Here is a 24815-nt window from a genome sequence, read left to right on the forward strand (position 1 = left end):
AATAGTTGCAATTGTACTAACGCAGATTGGCCTAGTTCCATGGAACATATCCGCGTGATATGGTTCGCTTATAATGGTCCGTGAAGTCTGAGTCTGACGCAGTAGAAAGTGCGTTATAAGGCCCTATATATACATATACATATATATCTATATATATATGTATATATATGTCAAAATATGATAAAAGTATCCGGCAGTAAAGACAATAAAGCTGAGAATGACAGTAGTGAAGTCGATCCTAAATTGTATCTTTTTTATTTATATTTTTCTTTCTTTTTTTTTCTTTTTTTTTTTTTTTTTTTTTTTTTTTTTTTTTTTGTTGTAATATATTTTTAATACTAGAGAAAAAACACGAATTAATTAACATTATGCCTAGCATTTTGTTATCTTGTAAAATAAATAAGATTACGTAAAAACATTTTACATATATATATAAATATATATATATATATATAATCTTTGATTTTTCGTTCTCTCATATGTATTTCATTTTTAATAAATATTCGTAAATGTTTACAATTCCTGCTTAAAGCTTTTTAAAAGATATTTAGTTAAAAAAAGAAAAACTTTTTATATGAAATAAAAGCGCTAAGTACTATATATTGAAAAGTAAAATTCCAAATGTATGGTGACACTAAAGTGTTTATAACCATACAAATGTCGATAGTTTATTTATAATATTGTACTACTGTTTTATAGCCAACATATATATATATATGTATATATAAACATATATATGTACGTATATATAACAAACAGTAATACAATAATTTCCTAAGTACAAATGAAGAAGTAGTACATATTTTCGTTATGATCATATGAAAAGATCTCATAAATGACGATTTTTTTTGTCTTTTGTTTTCTTTTCTTCGTTTTTTTTTTCCTTTTTTCTTTTTTTTTTCTTTTTTTTTTTTTTTTAATATATATAAAAAGGCTTAACAATCGATATTTTTTTTTTTTTTTTATGGATTATTACGGTTGACATTGTACCACCAAATAGGCACAAAAATTTATGCCATTAGTGAACTTTATATAGCTTCAAGTTCACAAAAGATACCAAAAGTGCTCACGTAAAAATGTCAAATTCTCAAAAGTGCCTTATCTTATAAACAAAATGTGTTGTTATGTGTGCATTATTTGAATGCATCGAATACACTAAATGATCTTATTAGCGAATAAGAAGACATGAAAAAAATGATTGTTCAATTGCTCGCAGAGCAATCGATCTGAAAAAAAAAAAAAAAAAAAAAAAACAAAAAAAAAGGCAATGATTTTGCAAGACGGCAAAATTCTTTTACGTTCGCTCCATGCTCTTTAACGTTCATTATTATGAATTCTCTCAAGAAAATGAGAACTCTACGATTCATTGTACAAATTCGATTGATTACAATTAAAAAGAAAAATGTCTAACTAAGAGATACTTAAGCTATAGCCTCATTGAATCGGATCTCTCTCTCTCTCTCACACACACACACACACACACATGCACGCACATGCATGCATGCACACACGCATACACACACACACACACACACAGTAAGTATAGTGTGTGAATGATGTTTTGGATTACCTCAACACATAGTTTCAGAAGCTGGCGCTGGTACAGTACTCATATTCTTATCGCTAGGATCGGGAGATTCGGCGTCTCTTATCGCAGGTGGCCGTGAAAGTGTTTGCTCAATCTCTCTGGTAACGCTGATTGTAGGTGGTGGTCTACGAGAGTCTTCATCGATCGCAGAAGATCTTCGCAATTGACGATGTTCGTTGGATATGGCAAAGAAATTAGCAGTAGCACCGTCCTCAGGTGGATTACTGGATTCATCTTCGTCCTCTTTGTAACGCCGTTGAATTAAATCTTCCATTTGTTGATAATCGCATTCCTCGGCATCCCTTAAATGTTCATTCTCTATTTGCCAAGCCATCTCAGGATTATTAATTTCCGATACATTTCTATTCCTTGATAATGGAGGCGAAACCGGTGGGGTTCTTGGTGGACTAAGAAGACCGCAATAACTTTCTAATTCGTCGGTAATACTAGTATATTCGGCGCGCATTGCTAAAAGGATAGATCTTTGTGTACTACCGGCCGAAGTTACGGACGATGGAATCACTGCAACGCGTGGTTCTGCCCATGTAACGCCTCTTTGTATATTTGGCGGTGGAATCATTACTACGTCGTCGGATTCAGAACGAGTTCTACTATTTTGTCTAATTGGACGTTCGGTCGAGTCTTGTCTCAATGGTTCCGAAGCAGGAGCTTCGCTACTAACTTCCCTCTCTAATGATACTTCTTTTTTTATCGTCGATTCCACTTCTCCTACATCTTTGCTAACTTCGCTTTCTTGGCTTGCAGTAGTCTTAACGTCTTCTTGAACATTCTGAGGATCAACGATGCTCACAGAGGAATCGTTTCTACTTAGATTCTCACGAGACGTTATCGTTTCAGAATTCTTCAAGGCATCGTCCTCCAATGGTTGTTCTATGTTTAAGAAAGTGGCATCTGTTTGAGAACGCAAAAGTCTTTTACGTCGTAATATTAGACTAGGTAATTGGGTATGAGAGTCAGTCTCTGAAAAAGCATCCGATCTTTCGGAGACTCTGCGTTGACGAATATCTATATCAAAAGTAGGAAATCCTTCGTTGGGCATGTGAGTTGCCATGAAACGATGTATTACGCCAAGATGTGCCAATGTTTGTTCGCTTAATTCTTCCAATTTGCGAATACGAAATTCTACGGCCTAGAAAATACAATATCAAATATTTAATAAATTTTTATAACATTTTTATATATTTCTTTTTCTTTTTTTTTTCTCTCTTAATCATCGATCGATTAATTTAAATTACCTGAAGCGAAGCATTCTGCGTATGTTCCTTTTTATCAATATCTTCTATTTTCTGATGCATATTTTCAACTCTTTCCGTTGTAATTTTAACCCGTTCCTCGGTAGACATTTGTAATTTGAGTTCTTGCTCACGAAAGTATCCCTCAACGCAATCTTCTTCAAAATCATATAAACGTTCCATATCGTCGGCCTCAAGAAATAGTTTGAGACCATTGTCGCATGTTTCACCCGTACTCCTTTTACCTCGCGTCAGGTGTCTCAATAAATATTTTACTAATAAATATATATGGCAGACCGCGATAAGAGGCGGAGGTAAAACTGGTTTTTGTTCATATTCCATCACAACCGTAAAACGTTGGAACATCCATACTTGATGTGCAACGGCATTAACCTCGTTGAATATATTATTGAAAACCGCGATTAACAAATTTATTAATAATATGTTCGCAACTAAAAGATATACGGACATAACTGCTGGTGTGATCCAACGACCTGGAAGACATTCCGGCATGCCTGGTTCATTTCCACAATCTGGATCTATATTGTCCGCATACACTTCTCCGTAAAGCATGAAATAAGGTTCCATAAAAATCTATAATAGAGAAAAAATAAATGTCTATTAAATAAATATTCATTATGAAATAATTTTCTATAAATGCTGAAAAATAAAACACCCACATCACGGACTATTCGCCATTTTGGCTCTGCATTAGGATTTAATATAGCTTGTCTTGATACTCCAAAACTCATGAGAACAACTAATAAGAGAACCACGAAATATATCATGTTTTTTACCATTTTCCCCATCATTGTGACCAATGGACCTATCCAACAATAATTATTGTTTACAATTACGAAATACGCTATAGTGTATATATATATATATATATATATATATATATATATATTTATATACAATAAATTATATTGTAATTAAATATACTTATAGATTGCATATTTTGGAAGTTTCAAAATTATACGTATTAAAATATAAATTTTTAAATAAGACATACCTAAATATTTGTTGACTCCAAGAATATTAAGTATTCTTAAATACCAATAAATACAATCAACGCAATATATAACTCGACCTACATCAAAAGTTGAATGGCGTAATCTCAAAGCAAGTCCGATTTGAAAAAATATTATAGCGGCTGCGTCGCAAGGATTCCACATGTTCCAGGCCCAAACGCTAAATTTATGTGAGAGCTTTGCCGGTTCTGACGTTGCTATTTCGCGTACTTTCTCGCATCCCAATGTACAGATGTAAGAAATTGCATAGATTTCTGCTAGCGATGGATGTTCGCCCATTTGTATAAGTATACAATACGAAAATAAAAGTAAAAAGACAATATATGCTATCTGAAAATGAAATAGTCCAAATATTAAAACAATATAGAGTTATAAATAAAAACATTAATTATTATTTATATCAAAGAAAAATATATTAATTTTCTAAAAGGATTTGCATTAATAAAATCATTAAAAAAAAAAAAAAAGTAATACTTGAATATACTTACAGCATTGGCCCAAAATTTTGTAATTGGTGCTGTATAAAATTCATACAATTTTTTCTTCAATCTTAATGGTCTACTGTTTTTGTTGTCATAATAGTCCGAACGAATGCCATAAGCTCGATGTGTTCCTTCATCATTATCTGCCAATACTTTGCCATTTTCTTGTACAATCGTTTCTTTTACAACTGTTGTAGAATGTTCACTGCTAATTAAAGCCTACACAAAAGCACATTAAGTGTGAGAAATTTCATATATACAATACGGGACATCACGTATTTCATAATAATAACTGTATGGACATTTTTTTTTTTTTTTTTTCTTTTTTTTTTTCGTTGACAAAGTAGCAGCAAGACTCATATGAAAATTTGACATATGAATAAACAAAAATTACATAAAATTTTTAATGAAGACGACAACAACATATTAAGCTATTAGTAATATGCATTCATGATTAAATACAAAATAGAAGATGGATAAAATGACAAATTACATTCTAAGATTAGAAAGTTATATAAAAATAACAGACAATATTTAGATTTTGTAATATGCAGGATATGAAAGGTAGTGACATAAATGTGACAAAACATATTTTCAGGTATCGAGAAAAAGAGAAAACTGAAAAAATATTTACTTTCAATTATATAAACAACAATGGATAGATCGTTGAAAATAATATTATCTTTATGAATTCTTATATAAACATACATTTTTAAAGGAAACAAGATTTATTTAAAGAGGGCTTCATTGGAATATAAAACACATTTGTAAAATGAAGCAGTTACACTAAGCATGCTAACAGTATTCTCTAGTTGCAGTTTAGTAAATTAATACTTTAAAATAAATGAACTCATAACAAGGAAGCTCACAAGAAAATTTAAACAATTGTGAAACCTTACTCACATTTAAGAGTAACAAAAAAGGAATAGAATGCAAAATTAATTTTATTTCAGATATATATATATATATGAAAGATTTTTTGATATTTCTTGTTTTTTTTTTTTTTCTTTTTTTCTTTTTTGATAATTACTTTTATTTCAAAACATAGTACTGATCCACACGTTCTTCTTTAATTTTAATTGGACGTTTTCACTACAAGAAAAATTTAGTGGACAAACAAGAGAACATAGTGCGGATAAAATTATGCCTAACGATATGAAGAAACATATAAACAAAAGCAGCCAGAAGGTGCATCAGAAAGTGCATAATTGTTTTTATAGAGAGAATCGCTGCGCTCAGGTTAGTATAAATATACCTTAATGCCTTGATGGCTGCTGCATTTGTTGCGTATGCTGAGGCTCCTGCGCAGACGTTTCTAAAAAATAATTATTATGCATACCCACACAGTCTACGTATTAACAACTGATGAGTACCCTCTTAATGTGTTTAATAACATATGTTTTCAAGCGCTTAGAAAATAGAAATACACTGAAAATAATACAATTACTCATTCAACATAATCTCTATATTCTACTACACATTAATAATACTGCCTATATGTATAATATATATGTGTATATACTATATGAGCAATATGAATAATAATAAATATTGTCAATCTCAATTATTCCAACTTCAATAAAACTGAGTTTTATATTACCTTCGCTTTTAAATTGAGACAATGCAACTTGAAACATTGTTTTTAAAAAGGTTTACTAATTCTTATGGCTCATGAGACAATTTTACAACAAAACATTCCAATCAATACATTCCAAATCGCTCATATCAGGCATTAGTGAGATTTTTAATAAATATTATTAGAGATAATAAATGGTTTAAAATTATAAATGTGGATAAAATTTGTTAATATTAAAAATATTACTTTTAGAAAATATTAAAGACAAAATAAGATTCAAGGAAAAAAAAAAAAAAAAAAAAAAAAAAAAAAAAAAAAAAAAAATTTTTTATTTATTTAAACGATGAATTATATAAAGCAATATATAATAATTTAAAGAAATATATTTATTAATCGGTATTGGCGAGTAACATTTTCAATATGATAAATATGATAAATATGATAAATATTATTTTGCTTTATGAAAGAGAGATTAAGCTTTTCAAATTTGAACGATAAACTAAAGAAGAAGAAAAAAAAAAAAAAAAAAAAAAAAGACAAAATGTACTTAATGTTTTTATAGTGCTACTTTAGTCATAAGCAAATAATGTATTATTGTAAATGCAAAGCTTACAGAAGCTACGTGTGCATCCTGTACAATATTGTAACTTTAAAACCAGCCACCAGTGTTCTGAGTTCATAATTAGTAACAAAAATACATTTTTAAGGAAAAAGATATTTCTCTTTAAAAATATAATTATTTTTTTATCTTTATATGGTATAATTATTATAATATAATTATTATTTCCTTTATAAATGTTAATATGTATATATATATATAGAGAGAGAGAGAGAGAGAAAGTGAGAGAGATATGAAAAAATTGATACATTGATTTCATTTTAAAAATGATTGAAAAATGAAAGTTAATTTTATTTTATGGATGATATATATCTTTTAATTTTCGAACTATTAATATAAAGAAATATATATATATATATATATATATATATATATATATATATGTATATATATGAGATTAAATATATAAAAATGCATAAACATACTTTTGATAGGACACTTAGTCGCATAGTCATAAAAAATGACTAAGACGCCAGGCACTTCGATAAATTTAACGTATATTTACCTCAACATCCGGGCCATTTGATGTACCATGTTCTGAATCACTGTCTTCTTTTTCATCTTCAAGAGCAATCAAATGTTCCTCTTGTGTTTGCGGCATTAATTGTAATTCCTCTCTACTTTTAAATTCCAGCCGTGATATATAAACAGGACACAACAGACCAAGAACAACCTTTGCATAAAGGTACACAATTAAAGAATTTTTTTTTTTTTTTTTTTTTTTTTTTGCGGAAATTCCATTGTGATCCAATTAAATTAAATTAATTTTCATATTTACCTTTAAATTAGTATTTTTACGAGTACGAAGACCACCCATCCATAAATCTGCTAAAATGATTTGACTACAAGGATGCGCTAAAAGTGGACGATGATTAGCAGTAACTGCAAGTGATAAACAAGTTTGACCAGACCAATTTTGAAGTTCGGATGTCAATAATTGTTGTGTTTGATCATCGTCTTGACGATAGCAGTAATCCAATAACTCCAAAGCTGTTTCAATAAAATAAAATATTATTAATAGTTATATATATATATATATTTTTTTTTTCACTTTCAACGAATTAAATTGATCGTACCAATATTTTCAAATTCCTTTCCATAACCACGTAATTCATCGTAAACTTCCGTTTCAAGGTCATCTTCTGCAGCTTCATGAGCCATTGCTTTATATAATTTCAAGGCAACAAGTGCTTTGGCCAATGCTTCTTCTCCATGTTGCCACATTAACAAAGCCATTTGTTGTCTTTTTGTTAATACTGCCCAAATAAGTAATTCATTGAACGGATAATCAAAAAGTGGTGTATCTCTATTAGCAGGAACAGTTTCGGCGAGCAAACTCATTGTCAAACTGTCTGATTTATTACCAGATCCTGAATAATAACGAGTACCAGAACTTAAAACACAACTATTCCGATGCATATGTTGTTGCTGTCCACCAGATCTTTTCATTACTTTGGTATAAATCACACGAAATCTTCTACGTGTATATTGTGCACGATAAGCTCCACCCATAAGTTTGTTGATTACTAATCCAATATCATGTAATGTATACATGTACCCACGTGGAATATTAGGCCGTACATCTCGCAGAATATAGCCTAATGTATTCGATGGGCCTTCTTTCTGATTAATCAAAGAGAAAAAAAAAAAAAAAAAAAATTATTGATTATATCATAATAGTTAATAATATCTTTTGATGTATAAAAATATAAACATAATAATATTCTAAAGTGATAAAAGACCTACTGTGTTATAAAGTTCTTCCAAACGAGGTATAGATAAAAATTTTCTCATGGATACGCCATTTTCCAAAAGTAATTTAACGAAATCGATTCTATCGTGTTGTAAAGCTTGCATCATAGCTTGCTCCAATGCACCCGGTGGCCATTTTTGACCATATACAAAAATTTCACTACGAGCTATGTCCACTCTATTCCATATTAAAGACAATGATAATTGTTCGGCTGGAGATAATTGTTTGGATTTAAATAAAGCTGTTAATATTGTTTGATCCAATTCTTGTGGTCGATCTTGCGTTATCCTGAATACGGTTATCTGAAAATAAATAATATTATTTATTTATTTTATTTTATTTTATTTTGTTTTATTTATTTTTTTTTTTTCTTTTTCTTTTTCTTTTTATTTCGATTATACCGAACGCTCCTTGCTGTCATATCCAATGAGCTTTGTTATTATAAATGTATGTTTTATTGAATATCATACCAGATGTTTCTTACGGGTACATTGGAGCAATTCAGAATACAATTGATTTGTTTGTTCAACAGAAACTTTAAAAGTGCGTTTAATGGTTTCCAGAAGATGTTCTCTCATACTTTCCAACGGTCCTTCACCATCTCCAGTTTCACCATCTCCTTCACTAGCATATCTATGAGATTAAATATATATTTTTCTCTTTTTATAGATGAAATATTTTATAAGTAATTAAAAGAATGTTTTAATTAACTTTTAGTTAAGCATTACTTGTGCATAAAAGCGATGAGATCAGCTGCACGTCCTGATCCATCGCAAACAACAACAGGAACTGGAGGAACATCTGTAACATATTCTAATACCGAACGTATCGTGTTTGTTCCTCCTTCAATTACTAACGCCACTACAGGTATGCTACTGTGTGTATCTGTAATAATAATTTTATGTTATAAAATTAAAATGATATATAAGTGTATCGTGTATTATGTTTCATTGCTAAAATACCAAATAAGCATATTTCTATCGTACTAGGACTCACACGGCTGTAGTTTTAAATTAGATATATATTTTTCTAATTTTCTACGCAATACAATTTCTGCTCCATATCGACCTTCAGTACCATTATCCACCAATAAAAAGTAAGCATGTCGGTTATTCAGAACTGTGTATTTTGTCCTGGGGAAAAAAAAAAAAAAAAAAAAAAAAAAAAAAAAAAAAAAGATGTCCGTTAATATACATATTAAGATATAATTTGTGTCATAAAGAAAATTATTTTTTTTTACCAAGGAGAAGAAAGGCAATCATATGGTACCTCTTCACCACGTCCTATTAATTCGTGATTTTTATCTAATACCCCCCATGGAGCTATACCTATGCTTACTACTCGACCCTGTCGTTGTGATCGTTCTAATAGCAAAGCATCGCCAACTTGACGTGTAACTCCTAAAACATAAATGTTAATTAAAAAAAGAAAAAAAAAAAAAATTATGAATACGATATTATAAAGAAGAAAAAATGATTACGATGATACAAGTAAGATATTTCTTATTCGGTCGATTTTTCTTTATCAATCGTCATTAAATTATACAACAAACCTGTATTTGTTCCTCCTGTGAAAATCCAAGCTCCAGTTGTTTTAGCAGCTTTCAATAAACCTTTACGTAAAACTTTTTTCAAACTTGGCTGTAATTCAAAATTTGGTCGGCCACCATGAACAGTAATTAATAATTTAGGTAATCCTAAATTCCATTCTCGACACAATAATTGTACTATAGGTTCTGGCCGAGTATCATGAGCTAATCTTACATACTAAAAAGATATTTGATATTGTTATAGGATCATAAAAATATAATTATAAATTTTATGTAATATTGATTATACTTGTGCTTTAGTTGGATGTGGTCCACCTTGAAATTCAATAGTACCATATGCATCGGTTGGATAAGGATTTGTATTTTTTCCTGGAGACCATTGCTCACGTTCTTTTTCTATGGAACCACTGTTGGCATAACTTGGAACATCTGCTCCAGTCCCACAATGGTATGTATAAGAATAACCACAACAACATCTGTAATTACAAATTATAGTTATTTGTCTTTATAAACAATGAATTATTTATTTGATAGAGAAGTTCTCAAACCATACCTAATGCTTTGCTCTTTAAATTAAGATTTTATATATATAATAATATTAATATAATAATATAAATATAATATTATATATATATATATATGTGTTTCTTTAAATCCACTTAATTTGCTTACATAATATAATAATTATTTTGATACATACTGCTGTATTGCATTTAATATTTCTTTGCGTATGCTATAAAGTATGACATTCCCATAATATACTTTCAGGATTTTCTCAACTGGATAACACGATCAAAAGTTAATTATAACGCATGAGAAATAAGCTATGAACATATGTGTGTGTATACACATATGCAATAAATGTCAGTCACTAAACATAAAGCAAAATAAAAAGTAAAAGAAAAAACGAATGAATTTCACGAATGAATTATTATATTCATTACAAATATTAATATAATAAATAAAATATATTGAGAATGAATTTTATGATCATAAGAAAGCAGCATACGAAATGACGATTATAGCAGAATCCACAATGAAACCTCACCTGGAAGAAGTGATCACATCGTATTCTGCATTCTTATCTCCCTGTACTTCTGTGAACCTATAAACGGAATGAAATCAGGAAAAATAAATCAAATGGAAATGAATATACAAAAACACAACATTGAACGTATAAATAATTGAAAAAAAATCATAAGTTAAATATATCACAACACAATATAATATAAATTAAATCTGTTTTTTTTTCTCTCTTCTTCCATAAAATAAATATGATATATAAAACAAATGAAACACATTGTTATTGTAATTGAATGAATTATTAAAATAAAACTTATGGATATTGAAAAGATTTAAAAAAGATATTTTGTTTACATTATTGTACATTGAAATGAAATCTGTTAGAAATAAAAGATGTGTGTATGACAAGTTTGGCTACAATGTTTGAAAAAGACTAGGTACAATAAATAAGAAAGCTAGTAAAGCAGTTAGTGACAGCCAAGATGATGTAACATATTCTCTATTTTCCAACTCACTAGAATGATGTAATAGAGTATTAAAAATAAGTACGCAAATAATAAAATTTTGAATTACATTTTTTAATTCACGACTTGTTAAAAAATTATTCTTAAAATAAGTAGATTAAATTATAAAACACACTGAATAGCACACGCCAAATTCTGATTTAGAATGCATCTAAAATTCTTAGTTAAAATAGTGATATAATTATAGTGATATACATATGCAGTGCATATACTTACAAAGTATGTCTATGTATTATTTAAAAAATATGTTTAGTAATAGATTAAAAATACATACATTATAACCCATATAATCTATTTTTATCTAATTGAACAATATTATATATTATTAGAATGATTTTTATTTTTGAGAACTCTCAAAACAGTACATTTTCTAAATGCCTTATCATGTTATATAATATATAAATTTGTAAAATAGAACTATTTTCTATTTGATATAAAATAAAATACATAAATACATAGTTCATAAAGAATTATAAATGTAATATATTTATAATTATCCAATAAATATAACAATAATGTATATTTTTACCTATGTTCATCCTTAGCACTTGGAATAAACTTGGAACATTCTCTTTTTTGAAAAGTTGCTTCTATCCAACTGCGTTCGGTTGCCTGAAATATAAAATACAGAGATATAACATGCATATACATACATACATATATACATATATACATACATATATATATATATATATGTATATATATGTATGTATATATCGATCATTTGAAACTTAATATATTTTACTTTTATTATAATACATAAATAGAAAAAAATCAATAATTTTTTCATAGTAGTCTTTAATGATCTATAACATGGCAATAGAGTACTATAAGATAAAATACCTGAAGTAAATCCTTGTTAATAAAAAGAAAAGAAAAATAAGAACAAAAAAAAGAAAAGGAAGAAAGAAAAAATTACAATGACAAAAAAAGAAAAAAAAATACATATTATACCTTTGCCTTTTTTCTCTTGACTTTAGGAGTATTTGCACCGCAAATAATATTTCCAATTGCCATGATGATACATGGAAATGCAACTCTTGTGATCACTAAATCTAATCAGTCTATAAATTTGACAATATAAATTCCATTGATAAATAATAATTAAAACATATTAAATTAATCGGTTAGAACATAAACAAAACGATGATACATATATATATTATTACAAAAAAAAAAAAAAAAAAGAAAAGAAAATATCATTATAAAAACAACAAATAAGGAAAAATATAAATGCAATAAGAAAAAAGTTAATGTATCTCTTTGAATAATTCTCAGAAAATTGTAATTATGAATACTTACTAGAGCTAATAATAATGAAGAGTTACTACCACCACATGTCATAAAGATAAGATAAATTAAAAAGATAAGAATAATAGACATCAGTGAAAGTACTTCAGGAAAATATTTTTGCCATACAAATTGAATTGGATTATAAGTCCATGTTATTTGAATATATTAGACCAAAAGATAAGATATATATATATATATACATATAAAAAAAAAAGAAAAAGAAAAAAAGAAGAAGAAAAGAGAAAAAAGAAAGGAGAAGAAAGAAAAACAAAATAAACAGGATTAGAAATAATTAATATAAAACTATATACATCCATTGGAGTCTTACCATTCGGCTGGATTTATTCTTATCTATCATTCCTATGTGCACATAACGCTTTTAACATCCACGATAGATGTGGATATTTTCTCAAAGGAGTCATGAGAATCACATGATTTGACTACGATATGATACAATAATAATTATTTCACATAAAAATCCCAATTAATTGGAGACATCTGCTGAAAAGAAAAAGAAGAACAAAAAACAGAATAAGGAAAGAAAATAAAAGATATATATATATATATATATATATATATATATATATATATATATATATATCATGCGTGAGAAAAAATTGAAGAGTATTAAAATAGTTATAAAATGACGAACATTGATCACGGATCATAATATAACAATAAAAATAAATTGAATTGAATATTGCACAATAAAACGTAATTATCTATGGCAAATGTTTCGTATTGCGTGCCATATCGGTGTTATTTCGAACGATTCTTTTATTTTTTCTTTTCTTTTTTTTTTTTTTTTTTTTTTTTTCCCCTCACAATTAAACGTCTACGTAAGTATTTAAATACAATGGATAATAAACACGTACGAATGATATCATCCAAATTTGAAATCGAACGGCGGGAAACGAAGAGCCTGTCATACCTGTCCGTTGTATGCCTAACGACGAGCTAACCTTTCTGTCACGTTTAATTCACGGGATTGCACATGATCCGTTCGCGTCTTATAATATTCGAAGGATCGAAGTTAAACTGGAGCAGAAAATAATTATTCATGGGCTTGAGCGTTTCTTCTCTCTTTTTTTCTTTCTTTTTTTTTTTTTTTCTTTCCTTTTCTTTTTTACTAGAGAGACGCGTGAAGAAATAGTGAAAATAGAGATAACGAATATGAAAATATATAAACGTTTTGACCGAACCGAAAGAATAGAGATAAGATCCTTCGTTGATTATTGTAGTGCATCACGCGCGTGCATCTAACATAAAAAAAAAAAAAAAAAAAAAAAAAAAAAACAGAAAACAAAAAAAAAAACAAAAAAAAAATATGTATAAACTGTTATCGGTTATTTTTTTCTTTCTTCGCTTTGTTTTTTTCTTTTTTTGTTCTATCTTCTTTTCTTTTCTTTTCACTTGGAAAATTCCTTCAGCTATTTGATAACTATTTTTGCGTTGGTGTTCGATCACTGCCTTGCGAATAAATTGAATTCACTTTGTCGTACCAAACAATTAACACCAATCACTGACGTTTGCAGAAACGTTCACGATGCACCCTGATAACGTTCCGAGATACATACATGTGTGTACGAAAAAGATATATATATATATATATATATATATATATATACATATATACATACGTATATATCACACCTATTTATATATATATATATATATAAACTTTCTCTGGGTGCTCGCTTGATTTTTTCGTTTCCTTTTCTGCGCATTAACTACCAAGAGTCCATTCGTTTCTTTCTATCGTAAACATTTTAAACAAAGAAATTACCATTTTCTCTCTACTCTCATTTAAACACTATTCGCACAATATCTCATGTGAACACTTTTAATTGCAACCCTTTTATCGCGTGCCAAACTGCCTCCCTTGCGAATATCGAGTACGCTCCCCCGCATCGTTCAACGATAAACTAGGCCAAGATCACCTTTAACCTCTACCAAGCGAATTAAATCTATTGGCAATACTGCGATATGAGATTAAACGCGGAAGAAAAATTTTTTTTTCTTTTCATTTCATAACGCGTATGGTTCCTAATAAAGGGATGTGATGTAGGGAGGGGGGGGGGAGGAAGGAGAGAAAAATTTAATTATTAATCGACAATTTTCTTTTTCCCGATATATTCATTTTATTGTAACATAAAAGTTGAAATTGGTTAGGACAAGGTTATGTATTGTAATTTTATTCGAGTTTTATATTTGAAATAATCGAATAATAATGATAACAATATTAATAAGTTTTTAATATTAATAAGAAAATTATAACATAATTCAAATCAATATAGTTAATACGTATGATTTAGAAAAAAATAATTTATTTGGATCAGATGAACATTGACAGTGGAAAAAAACATTTATTATATTTATTCATTCTGGTTTTTCAGGAAACGATACTTTAGGTTTACCATTATTTTCAGATTCCGGTTTACTTGCTCTATTTGATCTAAGAACTGCGCCTGGACTTGGATACGGTCTCATTTGATAAAGTGGCCCCGAAGCTGTAGTATCTGCACCTGTCTTAGCTTCGTTATGTCTAGCTAATCCATCTGACCATTTTCCTCTATAAAACATAGAAAAAAAAAAAAAAAGAAAGAAAAAAAAATTGCGTTTTGTCATAAGAAATGAAAAAAAAAAAAAAAAAATACAATATGAAAGTATAATAGGTGTATTTTTTTTTTATACCTTGGAATGTCACTGTAGGACGCTGGATCCATAGGATCCAAAGTACGATCCTTTTTGTCTTTGTTTTCAGGTTTATCTAATCTTTGATGTCTTTTATTGTCTACACCTTTATACTTCCCTCTATTTTCTATTTTACGCTCTCTTTTTGGTTCAGTTTCATCTACCTGTACATAGAATGATTTCAAAATTTATGATAAATAATGTACATATTTATATATACATAAGATAAGTGAAAAAACACAAGTATTTACTTCCATAGGTTCTTGTTCGCTTCCACTATCATCACTTGACATATTATCATCTTGATCAGCTGCTTTAAGATGTAATTCTTCACGTAACTGAGATGCCGGTTGAGATATTTGACATTTAGGATGACCAGGTGGTAACCAAGCAACTAAATCTGATGACCAATCCCAATAATAATGCTGGCCTCTATATTTTCATTTTAATGATATATTATAAATTAATCACCATTTAATAATATATTAATATGTTACAATTTACTTACGATCCTGGATCATATACTGCTTTCCATGTTTCTGGTAAAGGATACCTCTGTATTAATTTCATTTGACATTTCAAATATTTATCTGAAGGTTGAATATGACCAAGTCCCCATAACTCTTTACATTTTTTTGTACATTCATGATAAATATTATATTTATTAGGACAACCACTGTAACCCTGTAAAAAATATATCACATAAGATCTTTTCATTAATAAACTTAAATTTCATATTAAATTTATCCTTACCATAAATTTTTGAGAAATATCAATTTCAGTAATTTCATCCTTGGCATTATCATAGTCCTCAGCAATTACCTCCTCGTGCACCTTCTTTTTTGCTTCTTTCTTTGTAGAATCTATAAATTTAATATGATAATAATATAAGTAAATAATATAAAGAAGCTAAGCTATTATTTCTTTTCTTTTCTTTCATTTTTTTTCTTTTTTTTTTTTTTCTTTCTTTTTTTTCTTTTTGTTTTTTTCTTTTTTTTATGTGGAACTTATGTTTGACAATGAATTACAATTGTAAACAATTATTTCAAGGTTATGTCATACCATGTTTTTCTGAACCCGATATAAGTCCACGTTTTGCAAGACGTGCAACTAAGGCAGCAGGTAATGGCATTATTATTTTCAATATTATTCTTACACTTTTATTTTAATAAACATGTAAAATATAAACTTATAAAGTATACGCCAATGTCGTTTTGTATAGTGTACGATAAAATTGTGAAATAATTAATAATTGTTCTTCGAAATTATGAACATAAGATAGGATTGTTAATAAATAATGATAACTTTCGATATAATGTGAAATTATTTAAGTCACATTAAAAAATTAATTATTTCTTTTAACTTTCACGCTTTCAATTATTATCGATTAATGCTACATGATCGATAGGATAATAAACTAAAGTGAGCTAGTAGTTCAAATTATATAAGAGATAGCGCTTTTTTCAATGTAGGTACATTCGTCCTTTCATTCGTATAGTTAGTTTTATAATATACTTAATATATTAAAAAAAAAAAAAAAAAAAAAGTATTTAACGTGAAATTACGTGAAAGCACAAAAAGAGAAAACAGTTGAAACATCATGACAATAATAACAGTTTTAAGTCGGTCTATAAATTTGAGCCGATTATCGCAATTGAATATATGTAGTTCCAAGGTAAAAATTCTAACCTCTTTATAATTGGATAATATAATTCAGATAAAAATAACTTGATATGATTTGACTTTGTCATTAAATTTACAGCAAAATGTACGATTTTGGTCAACTCATGCAAAATTTGCGGAGCATAAATCTATCGAAAAAATTAGAAATATTGGTATATCTGCTCACATAGATTCTGGCAAAACGACATTGACAGAACGTATATTATATTATACTGGACGTATAGAAGAAATGCACGAGGTAAATACTTACAAATTATTTACTTATTAGTTATTCTTTATTTCATTATATATTATTATATTATATAAAATTGTCATTATAATAGGTAAAAGGTAAGGATAATGTTGGTGCTACGATGGACAGTATGGAATTAGAAAGACAAAGAGGAATAACTATTCAATCTGCTGCAACTTATACATTATGGCAGGATCATAATATTAATATTATTGATACGCCTGGACACGTAGATTTTACTGTAGAAGTAGAAAGAGCTTTACGTGTATTGGACGGCGCAATATTGGTTTTATGTGCGGTCGGGGGTGTTCAATCGCAAACTCTTACAGTTAATCGTCAAATGCAAAGATACAATGTGCCATGTTTAGCATTCATAAATAAATTAGATAGAATGAGCGCTAATCCAAAAAGAGTATTAGAACAAATGAGAACAAAACTGAGACATAATGCAGCTTTTATTCAATTACCTATTGGTTTAGAAAGCAACTGTAAAGGAATAATAGATTTAATTTCTCAAAAAGCATTATATTTTGATGGTAATTTTGGAGAAATTGTAAGGGAAGATGAAATTCCTAAGAATATGAGAGTTGGTATGTAAGAGAAAATATGTTGTTTTTTCTTTTTTATTTTTATATATATATATATATAATTGATAAATATTAATAAATCGCGTATAATGTATTTGCAGAAGCAGATGATACGAGATTAGAATTAATTGAACATTTGAGCAATGTCGATGATGTGTTTGGTGAATTATTCTTAAACGAAGTAAAACCTACAGAAAAAGATATAAAGGATGCAATAAGAAGATCCTGTTTAAAAAGAACATTCACTCCTGTTCTTGTTGGAAGTGCTTTAAAAAATAAGGGAGTCCAGCCATTGTTAGATGCAGTTGTTGATTATTTACCAAATCCAGGCGAAATTGAAAATTTGGCTTTTGATGAAAGCACTGGGTAAAATTTATTTATCAATGTATCAATTTATATTTAACAATTAATTAAATGATTATTTATAGTAATTTGTAAAATAATTTTTTTTTTTATTCACAGCGATGAAAATAAGAAAATTGTTTTAAATCCTATGCGCTCTGACAAGTATCCTTTTGTCAGTTTAGCTTTTAAATTAGAACTTGGAAAATTTGGACAATTAACGTACTTTCGATGCTACCAAGGAATGTTGAAAAAAACAGATTTTATTTATAATACTAGAACAAATAAAAAGGTTTGTTTTCTATTTTATAAAAACATATATAATTTACATTATTAATTTTAAATATGTATATATATATACATATTTAGGTGCGCGTAGCTAGATTAATTCGTCTTCATGCAAATCAATTGGAAGACGTTGATTCAATTTATGCTGGAGATATCTTTGCATTGTTTGGCATAGATTGTGCATCAGGTGACTCCTTTGTTACCAATCCAAAGTTACAGTTATCTTTGGAATCAATTCACGTGCCCGATCCTGTTGTATCTATGTCAATTCAAGTAAAAAATAACAAAGATCGTGAATATTTCTCAAAAGGTATATCAAGATTTACAAAGGAAGATCCGACGTTCCACTTTTACTATGATACAGATAATAAGGTAATAACGTCTAAAAAATATTTCAAGATTTTTCATATTGATTATATCCGTATAATAATAAACGTAATAATGTTAACAAAACAAATGTTTTTAGGAAAATATAGTTTCTGGAATGGGCGAACTTCATTTAGAAATCTATGCGCAAAGATTAGAACGTGAATATAATTGTCCGGTTATACTTGGTAAACCTAAAGTTGCATTTCGTGAAACATTACGAGAACCATATAATTTTGATTACCTTCACAAGAAACAATCTGGTGGAGCTGGTCAATATGGACGTGTAATTGGTATTTTGGAGGTAAAAGAATACTCATACATACATATATACATACACACACACACACACACACACATATATATGTATGTATAAACAATATATTTTTTATTAGAGGATTACGATTAGAAATAAAAATTATTTTTAGCCATTGCCTCCCGAACAAAATACTGAACTTCTATTCTCGGATGAAACCGTCGGAATGAACATTTCAAAACAATATATACCTGGTATTGAAAAGGGCTTTAGATTTATGTGTCAGAAAGGATATCTCAGTGGACATAAATTAGCTGGCTTGAAATTTAGATTGATTGATGGTATGCAGCATTGCGTTGACTCTTCGGATTACGCTTTTAATTTAGCTGCTCAAGGAGCCATGAGAGATGCATTCGAATCAGGTTCATGGTATATTTTAGAGCCCATTATGTTAGTAGAAATAATAGCACCGGAAGAATTTCAGGTAAGATATATCCAATGATATCAAATTTTAATCAATATTGAATTTAATCTGATAAATTATTTTTCTATACTTAGGGTACCATAATAGGACATGTTAATAAAAAGCGAGGTATTATAGTTAACACAGACGTCAATGAAGGATGGTTCATTATAAACGCTGAAATACCTCTTAATGATATGTTCGGTTATATAAGAGAATTACGAAGTTCGACCGAAGGCAAGGGTGAATTTACTATGGAGTATTCAAGATACAGTCCATGTGCATTAGAAGTACAAGAAAAAATAATTACGGAATATCAACAATCTTTAGAATTAGGAATACAGCAAAAACGAAATTAGGTTGATAACGAATTATTAGGATCAAATCAGAATTGCATATATCATACAAACACACACACACACACACATACATATATAAAAGTGATATAATTTAATTATTAATAATAAGCGAATTAATCATAATTAATAAAACTGATCGATAACATTCAAAGTATTAACGACTATGATATAAATAGCGTTCCACCGTAGATATTAATGTAAGAATAATAAGAAATGTTATATAATTTGTAAAATAAATTTTACGATTGTAATGCGATAGAATATTTTGAAATATGTTATATAAATTGAATAAGCAGAAAATCATTTGAAAAGTACCGCCAAATGTTCGTGTGGAAGGTTTGTAGTAGCGCCATCTTGCACAATCTTGATAGGTGGCGTCGCGATCGAAGAGCGCGAAGCGACACGTTAACAGTATCTCTTGGATCAGTAGCGCAGTGGCAAGCAAGGAAGGAGGGTGGCTCGTGCGCGCTTTAATCTAACTCCCTTTTTTTCCTATCGTACTTGAGGACGTGTGTGTGCGTGTCTCCTCGCGTAGTGGGGTGGTTAGATCGGAGGAGGTCCTCTCACTCACTCTTTTTCTCTTTTTCTCTCTCTTTCTCTCTCTCTGTCTGTCTGTCTATCTGTCTGTCTATCTGTCTCTCTTTTTCTCTTTCTCTCTGGCAGTCGTGCTTTCGCGTGTGTGTCCAAAAAAAAAAAATGTAACATGGCGATGGTCGCGTCGAACATGAGCGGCCACATACAAAAGCAACTCACCAGGAGTCTCGAACGGATCCTGGAGGAGGCTCATCTCAGTGGCGAATTAAAGTTGAGCGGCAGAAAGCTCAAGGATTTTCCAAAAGTCGGCAAACCTGGCGCTGCCAAATATAATCTGCAGGATACAGTGATAGCCGGTAAGTATCGTTTTCTCTGTATCCTTGTCTTTCTTTTTATATATACATATATATATCGCTTTCTCCCTTCTCTCTCTTTCTCTTTCTCTTTCTTCCTAATTCTTTATTTCTAATATAAGTTCATTGTTAACTCGATCAATCATTGCATTTCTTTTCCCATTAACGAAGTTGCAACGTAGAAGAGAAGAAGAAAAAAACATTGAACGTCTCTTACCAGACGTTCTCAATTTTCTTTTAACAATTCGTTTGCATTGTCACTCATGACAAATGGGAGATTGAATGGAAGAGAGAAAAAAAAAAAAAGAAAAAGAAATAAAAGTAATGGAAAAATAAGAACCATCAAAAAGCATAGTTTATTATGATATATACTTTTAATTTTTTGTTAATACGACTTCAATCAAGATTGATCGAACGTATGACAATAAAGTATCGTAATGTCAAGATCATGATTCGGTCCATTTATTCTATTACATAGCTCGTGTATATATTTATATATATTTTATTTTACGAAATTTAACGTTAACGATATAATATAAATAATTAAACAAATATTATTAACGTTAACATTATAGTTTAATTAATATCTATGAATCTGTCGGCTTATCGAAACATAGAAGATCATCGAATCTAACCAATCGTCTTGTTCCATGGCATTTCTAAGATGAAACGTGTATATGGTTTCTCCAAGTGAAACGCACGACGAACTATGCGTTCGTGTCGCGACAGATCGATTACTGTTATCTGGTGAGTTTGTTCCGGTGTTATTATATATTACACATTTATTATGTATATTTTTATGGAAAACAATTAGGAGAGAATTATTAAACACAATGACAGAGAGAGAGAGAGAGAGAGAGAGAGAGAGAGACAAGAACAATCTAACGAAACAATGGATTCTCCGATTTATATATATTTATATATATATTCTCAATAATTGTTATTTTTATCCTTAAATTGTATAAATTTATTTATTAGGAAATGTTTTAGTATGATATTATTAATAGGAACGTAAGATCACCGTAAGATCACCGTAAGATCACCGTAAGATCACCGTAAGATCACCGTAAGATCACCGTAAGATCACCGTAAGATTACTGTAAGATTAACGAACAAAACAACGATTCGTATATCTTAGAAATAAATATCGTAGAGCGTGAGTAATCTCTCGAAAGAGTCAAACTAGCGGTGTTCCGTAGAGAACACGTGCTATTATACGAGCCGTAGATTTCCAGAAGAACGTGGCACGTGCGACTTGTATACGATATATATGAATATATCCTATAATCAAGGGTGTTCAGTCTAAACGATTCATCATTCTTTTTATTTTTCTTTCTTTCTTTCTTTCCTTTCTTTTTTTTTTTTTTTTTTTTTTCTTCTTTTTACTTCGACAGACTTCCAGAGACGAATTCTCGTTATTTTTTATTTTATTTCATCTTTTATATTTTTCCTTCTTCTTTCTTCTTCTTTTTTTCACCGACCTAGAAAAATTTTTTATTTCAATTAATATTTCACTGTATTATATGTTTTTTATTTTATTTTATTTTATTTTATTTTATTTTATTTTATTTGACATTGAACATTTTCTACTTTTTCACGTAACATTTATTTACACGTTACACATGGAAATACATTTATTTTATTATTTCGATCTGTATCTAGTACGTATTTATTTACTTAGTTATTTAGATTTGATTTCTCTTTTAATCTTCAATCCTGAAAAAATTGACCAAGCTTCGAGAATACCTCGATAGATATGCAATTATATTTGTATATCAGTCACGCCCACGCATGCACGTACGCATGCACGCAATCGCACTTTGGCACGTTAAATTCTATCTCACTTTGAGATTTTCTATTGAGTATATTGGCTATTCGATATTCACTTCGAACGAAATGAATCTTTAATAAAATTTCGCTTATATCGATACACGATCGATGTTTCTCTCTATCAACCGGATTTACGTATTAATGGCAAAAGTAATTAATATTCCCTTCGAGCCGTCTAATACAAATTTTGTATTACCTAATATTTGCGAATAAAAAATCGTATTTTTTTTTTCCTTTCTGTTCTATTTTTTTTTTTTTTTTTACTTTTATTTTTTTGCCATATCAATAGTAATTTTAATCAAGAACAATTTTTTTTATCAATAACTGTATGATCGCACGATGGTGTGCAGTTTTTAAACGAGAAAATATAACCAAATCCATTGAGAATATTATAATTATTTAAACACTCTCACAAAAGTTTCTAATGTCTAACAGGTGTTCCACTAAATAAATTTCTCTGATTATGAATCATAATTTTACCATAGATCATATGAATCGTTGTAATATAACTGTTAGAAAAAAAATTTCTCTTCTGTCCTTTCTACGAATAATAATAATAATAATAATAATAATAATAATAATAATAATAATAATAATAATAATAATGATAGTATTATAGTCGTTTGATTACGATAATCGGAAAACCGATAAATATATTTTCATCGTAGAAAGTTCGTCAACTTGTTTAAATAAAAGAAAAAGAAGGAAAAGAACTTTCGCGCGATTATCGATCGAGGAAAGTTTGATTGTTCGTCGTTGTTCGTACAGCTTTGCGAACAGGTTTGAATGAAATTACGACGATCATTTCTGGTTACGCTCGAAAAGATCGGCACTAGTCTAGAATGGGATGTTTTACGCTTGAGTTACGTTCGATCGTTTCGAGTATGTCAATTTTGCGATCGTTCGAAATAGAATCCGCGTGTGTTTTTTTCTTTTTTCTTTTTTCTTTCTTTCTTTCTTTCTTTTTTTTTTTTTTTTTTTTTTTTTTTTACATTTTTTTTGTATACATATATTTTTTTTTATCTTTAAACGCGTTACATTCAAATTATGACTATGAATTTATTATTTGCAATCTCTAACAAAAATTACATTTGATTAATCATTAGGACAAACAAATTTATTTTCATTATTTTCGATTCTAACGATGTTTTCTGTTTCATTTTATTTTAATTTATTTTAGTTTAGTTTTTTTATTTGTATTTTTTTTCTTTTCTTTCTTTTTTTTTTTTTTTCCTTTCATTTAATTGACGTTTCAATTTTCGATGAATCTTGCGACCTTTCGATTACATATTTTTAATCAGCTTAAGAAAGGTGTAAGAAGAAGAAGGAGCGAGAGAGAGAGAGAGAGAGAGAGAGTAAAAGAAAGGCACATGCGATCTGTAATTCTATCAAAATTACATCTAATTAATCATTAGAACAAATTGATCATTATTTTCGATTGTTAATAATTCTTTTCTATTTTTTACTCATATATTACCTTTTTCTTTTCCTTTTGTCTTTTTTTTTTTCTTTTTTTTTTTTTCTTTTTCTGCCTTTGAATAGAAGTTAAATATTTTCGATAAATTTTGCGGGTTTCAACGGCAGGTTTTTAATCAGCTTAGATATGCTGAAAGAAGAAGATGAAAAAGAGAAAAAGAGAAAAAGAGAAACGGTATGTTGAGCCGCACATCCGATCGGTACGATGACCGTCGAAAGAAGAGTTTATGGCTTTACGTAACGCACGCAACTGTATATACATGTATATGTATATATTGTATATGCATATATATATATATATATATATATATATATTTTTTTTTTATAGTAATGTATAAGTTTTTCACATAAGCCATCTGACGGGATGCCGCTTTTACGATTGTTACTTAATTGCAAAATTATGGGCCCCTGGGAGATATGTAAGATTCGATTATCGGTACTTTCCAAAAAATGAATACTCTTGTATTCCTTAGGCTATATACATTCCTTTCCCATCATCGCACCATAAACGTCAGATAAATACTAATGTACGATCTCGCGTGTATGTAGGCTTTTACATTTGATGTGTTTTTTTTTTTTCCTTTCTTTTTTCTTTATATATTCTTTTTCTTTTTTTCTCTTTCCTTTTTTTTTTTTTTTTTTACAGTCAACGCCCTCA

At 28.9% G+C, this 24815-nt stretch overlaps 3 protein-coding genes and 1 long non-coding RNA gene across 20 annotated transcripts in view; 2 read left to right on the forward strand and 2 right to left on the reverse strand.

The window, feature by feature from the left end:
• Positions 1–451: 451 nt before the first annotated feature.
• On the reverse strand, positions 452–14663 carry LOC124949050 (transient receptor potential cation channel trpm). 13 transcript variants are annotated; one of them, XM_047493556.1, is made up of 22 exons: positions 14481–14663; positions 13570–13732; positions 13023–13192; positions 12356–12465; positions 11931–12013; positions 10903–10959; positions 10144–10330; positions 9858–10071; positions 9546–9705; positions 9302–9438; positions 9034–9190; positions 8776–8938; positions 8299–8607; positions 7629–8175; positions 7331–7542; positions 7058–7225; positions 5613–5672; positions 4364–4576; positions 3857–4205; positions 3522–3667; positions 2845–3435; positions 452–2738 (listed from the first exon to the last, which is right to left on the reverse strand). In XM_047493556.1, exons 4-22 carry the CDS (start codon positions 12416–12418, stop codon positions 1572–1574), a joined length of 4983 nt encoding a protein of 1660 aa, XP_047349512.1. In that variant the 5' UTR covers positions 12419–12465; positions 13023–13192; positions 13570–13732; positions 14481–14663; the 3' UTR covers positions 452–1571. The 13 variants fall into 13 exon arrangements, with proteins under 13 accessions (XP_047349512.1, XP_047349518.1, XP_047349515.1 ...); XM_047493562.1 differs by lacking the exon at positions 14481–14663 and adding an exon at positions 14197–14245 and having other exon boundaries at positions 13626–13732; XM_047493559.1 differs by lacking the exon at positions 14481–14663 and adding an exon at positions 14197–14245.
• LOC124949054 lies at positions 9479–11149 on the forward strand. The gene is made up of 3 exons (XR_007100951.1): positions 9479–9795; positions 10155–10302; positions 10623–11149. It is a non-coding gene; the product is annotated as an uncharacterized LOC124949054 (long non-coding RNA).
• Positions 14664–14999: 336 nt separating the features above from the next.
• LOC124949053 (polyglutamine-binding protein 1) lies at positions 15000–16814 on the reverse strand. The gene is made up of 6 exons (XM_047493571.1): positions 16451–16814; positions 16142–16251; positions 15897–16072; positions 15640–15820; positions 15389–15552; positions 15000–15266 (listed from the first exon to the last, which is right to left on the reverse strand). Exons 1-6 carry the CDS (start codon positions 16518–16520, stop codon positions 15074–15076), a joined length of 894 nt encoding a protein of 297 aa, XP_047349527.1. The 5' UTR covers positions 16521–16814; the 3' UTR covers positions 15000–15073.
• Positions 16815–16854: 40 nt separating this feature from the next.
• Positions 16855–24815, forward strand: part of LOC124949052 (elongation factor G, mitochondrial) — a 23780-nt gene continuing 15819 nt past the window's right edge. For 4 of the 5 annotated variants that reach the window (XR_007100950.1, XR_007100947.1, XR_007100948.1 and 1 more), the window contains exons 1-9: positions 16855–17063; positions 17151–17309; positions 17395–17893; positions 17992–18256; positions 18353–18524; positions 18602–18892; positions 18987–19190; positions 19315–19626; positions 19701–20031. Coding sequence is in view for 1 of the 5 variants with exons in the window: in XM_047493569.1 (XP_047349525.1) it covers positions 16989–17063; positions 17151–17309; positions 17395–17893; positions 17992–18256; positions 18353–18524; positions 18602–18892; positions 18987–19190; positions 19315–19626; positions 19701–19964 (2241 nt within the window). In the remaining 4 variants the exon portion in view is untranslated. Of the gene's footprint in view, positions 17064–17150; positions 17310–17394; positions 17894–17991; positions 18257–18352; positions 18525–18601; positions 18893–18986; positions 19191–19314; positions 19627–19700; positions 20226–24815 lie in introns of those variants that run through there. The other variant, XM_047493569.1, reaches the window with a different exon arrangement.

This window comes from Vespa velutina, chromosome 5, assembly GCF_912470025.1.
Source record: "Vespa velutina chromosome 5, iVesVel2.1, whole genome shotgun sequence".
NCBI classification, from domain to species: Eukaryota; Metazoa; Arthropoda; class Insecta; order Hymenoptera; family Vespidae; genus Vespa; species Vespa velutina.

What these genes read in the sequence shown, in the direction of transcription:
- LOC124949053 (XM_047493571.1), bottom strand. Translation starts at nt 16,520, where the DNA reads ATGCCATTACCTGCTGCCTTAGTTGCACGTCTTGCAAAACGTGGACTT. An exon ending in ATATTTCTCAAAAATTTATG is followed by an intron (nt 16,073 to 16,141) that starts GTAAGGATAAAT and finishes TATTTTTTACAG; the next exon opens with GGTTACAGTGGTTGTCCTAA. An exon ending in GCAGTATATGATCCAGGATC is followed by an intron (nt 15,821 to 15,896) that starts GTAAGTAAATTG and finishes ATGAAAATATAG; the next exon opens with AGGCCAGCATTATTATTGGG.
- LOC124949050 (XM_047493561.1), bottom strand. Translation starts at nt 12,418, where the DNA reads ATGGCAATTGGAAATATTATTTGCGGTGCAAATACTCCTAAAGTCAAG. An exon ending in GATGTGATCACTTCTTCCAG is followed by an intron (nt 10,331 to 10,902) that starts GTGAGGTTTCAT and finishes TTGTAATTACAG; the next exon opens with ATGTTGTTGTGGTTATTCTT. An exon ending in AATGGCGAATAGTCCGTGAT is followed by an intron (nt 3,436 to 3,521) that starts GTGGGTGTTTTA and finishes TCTCTATTATAG; the next exon opens with ATTTTTATGGAACCTTATTT.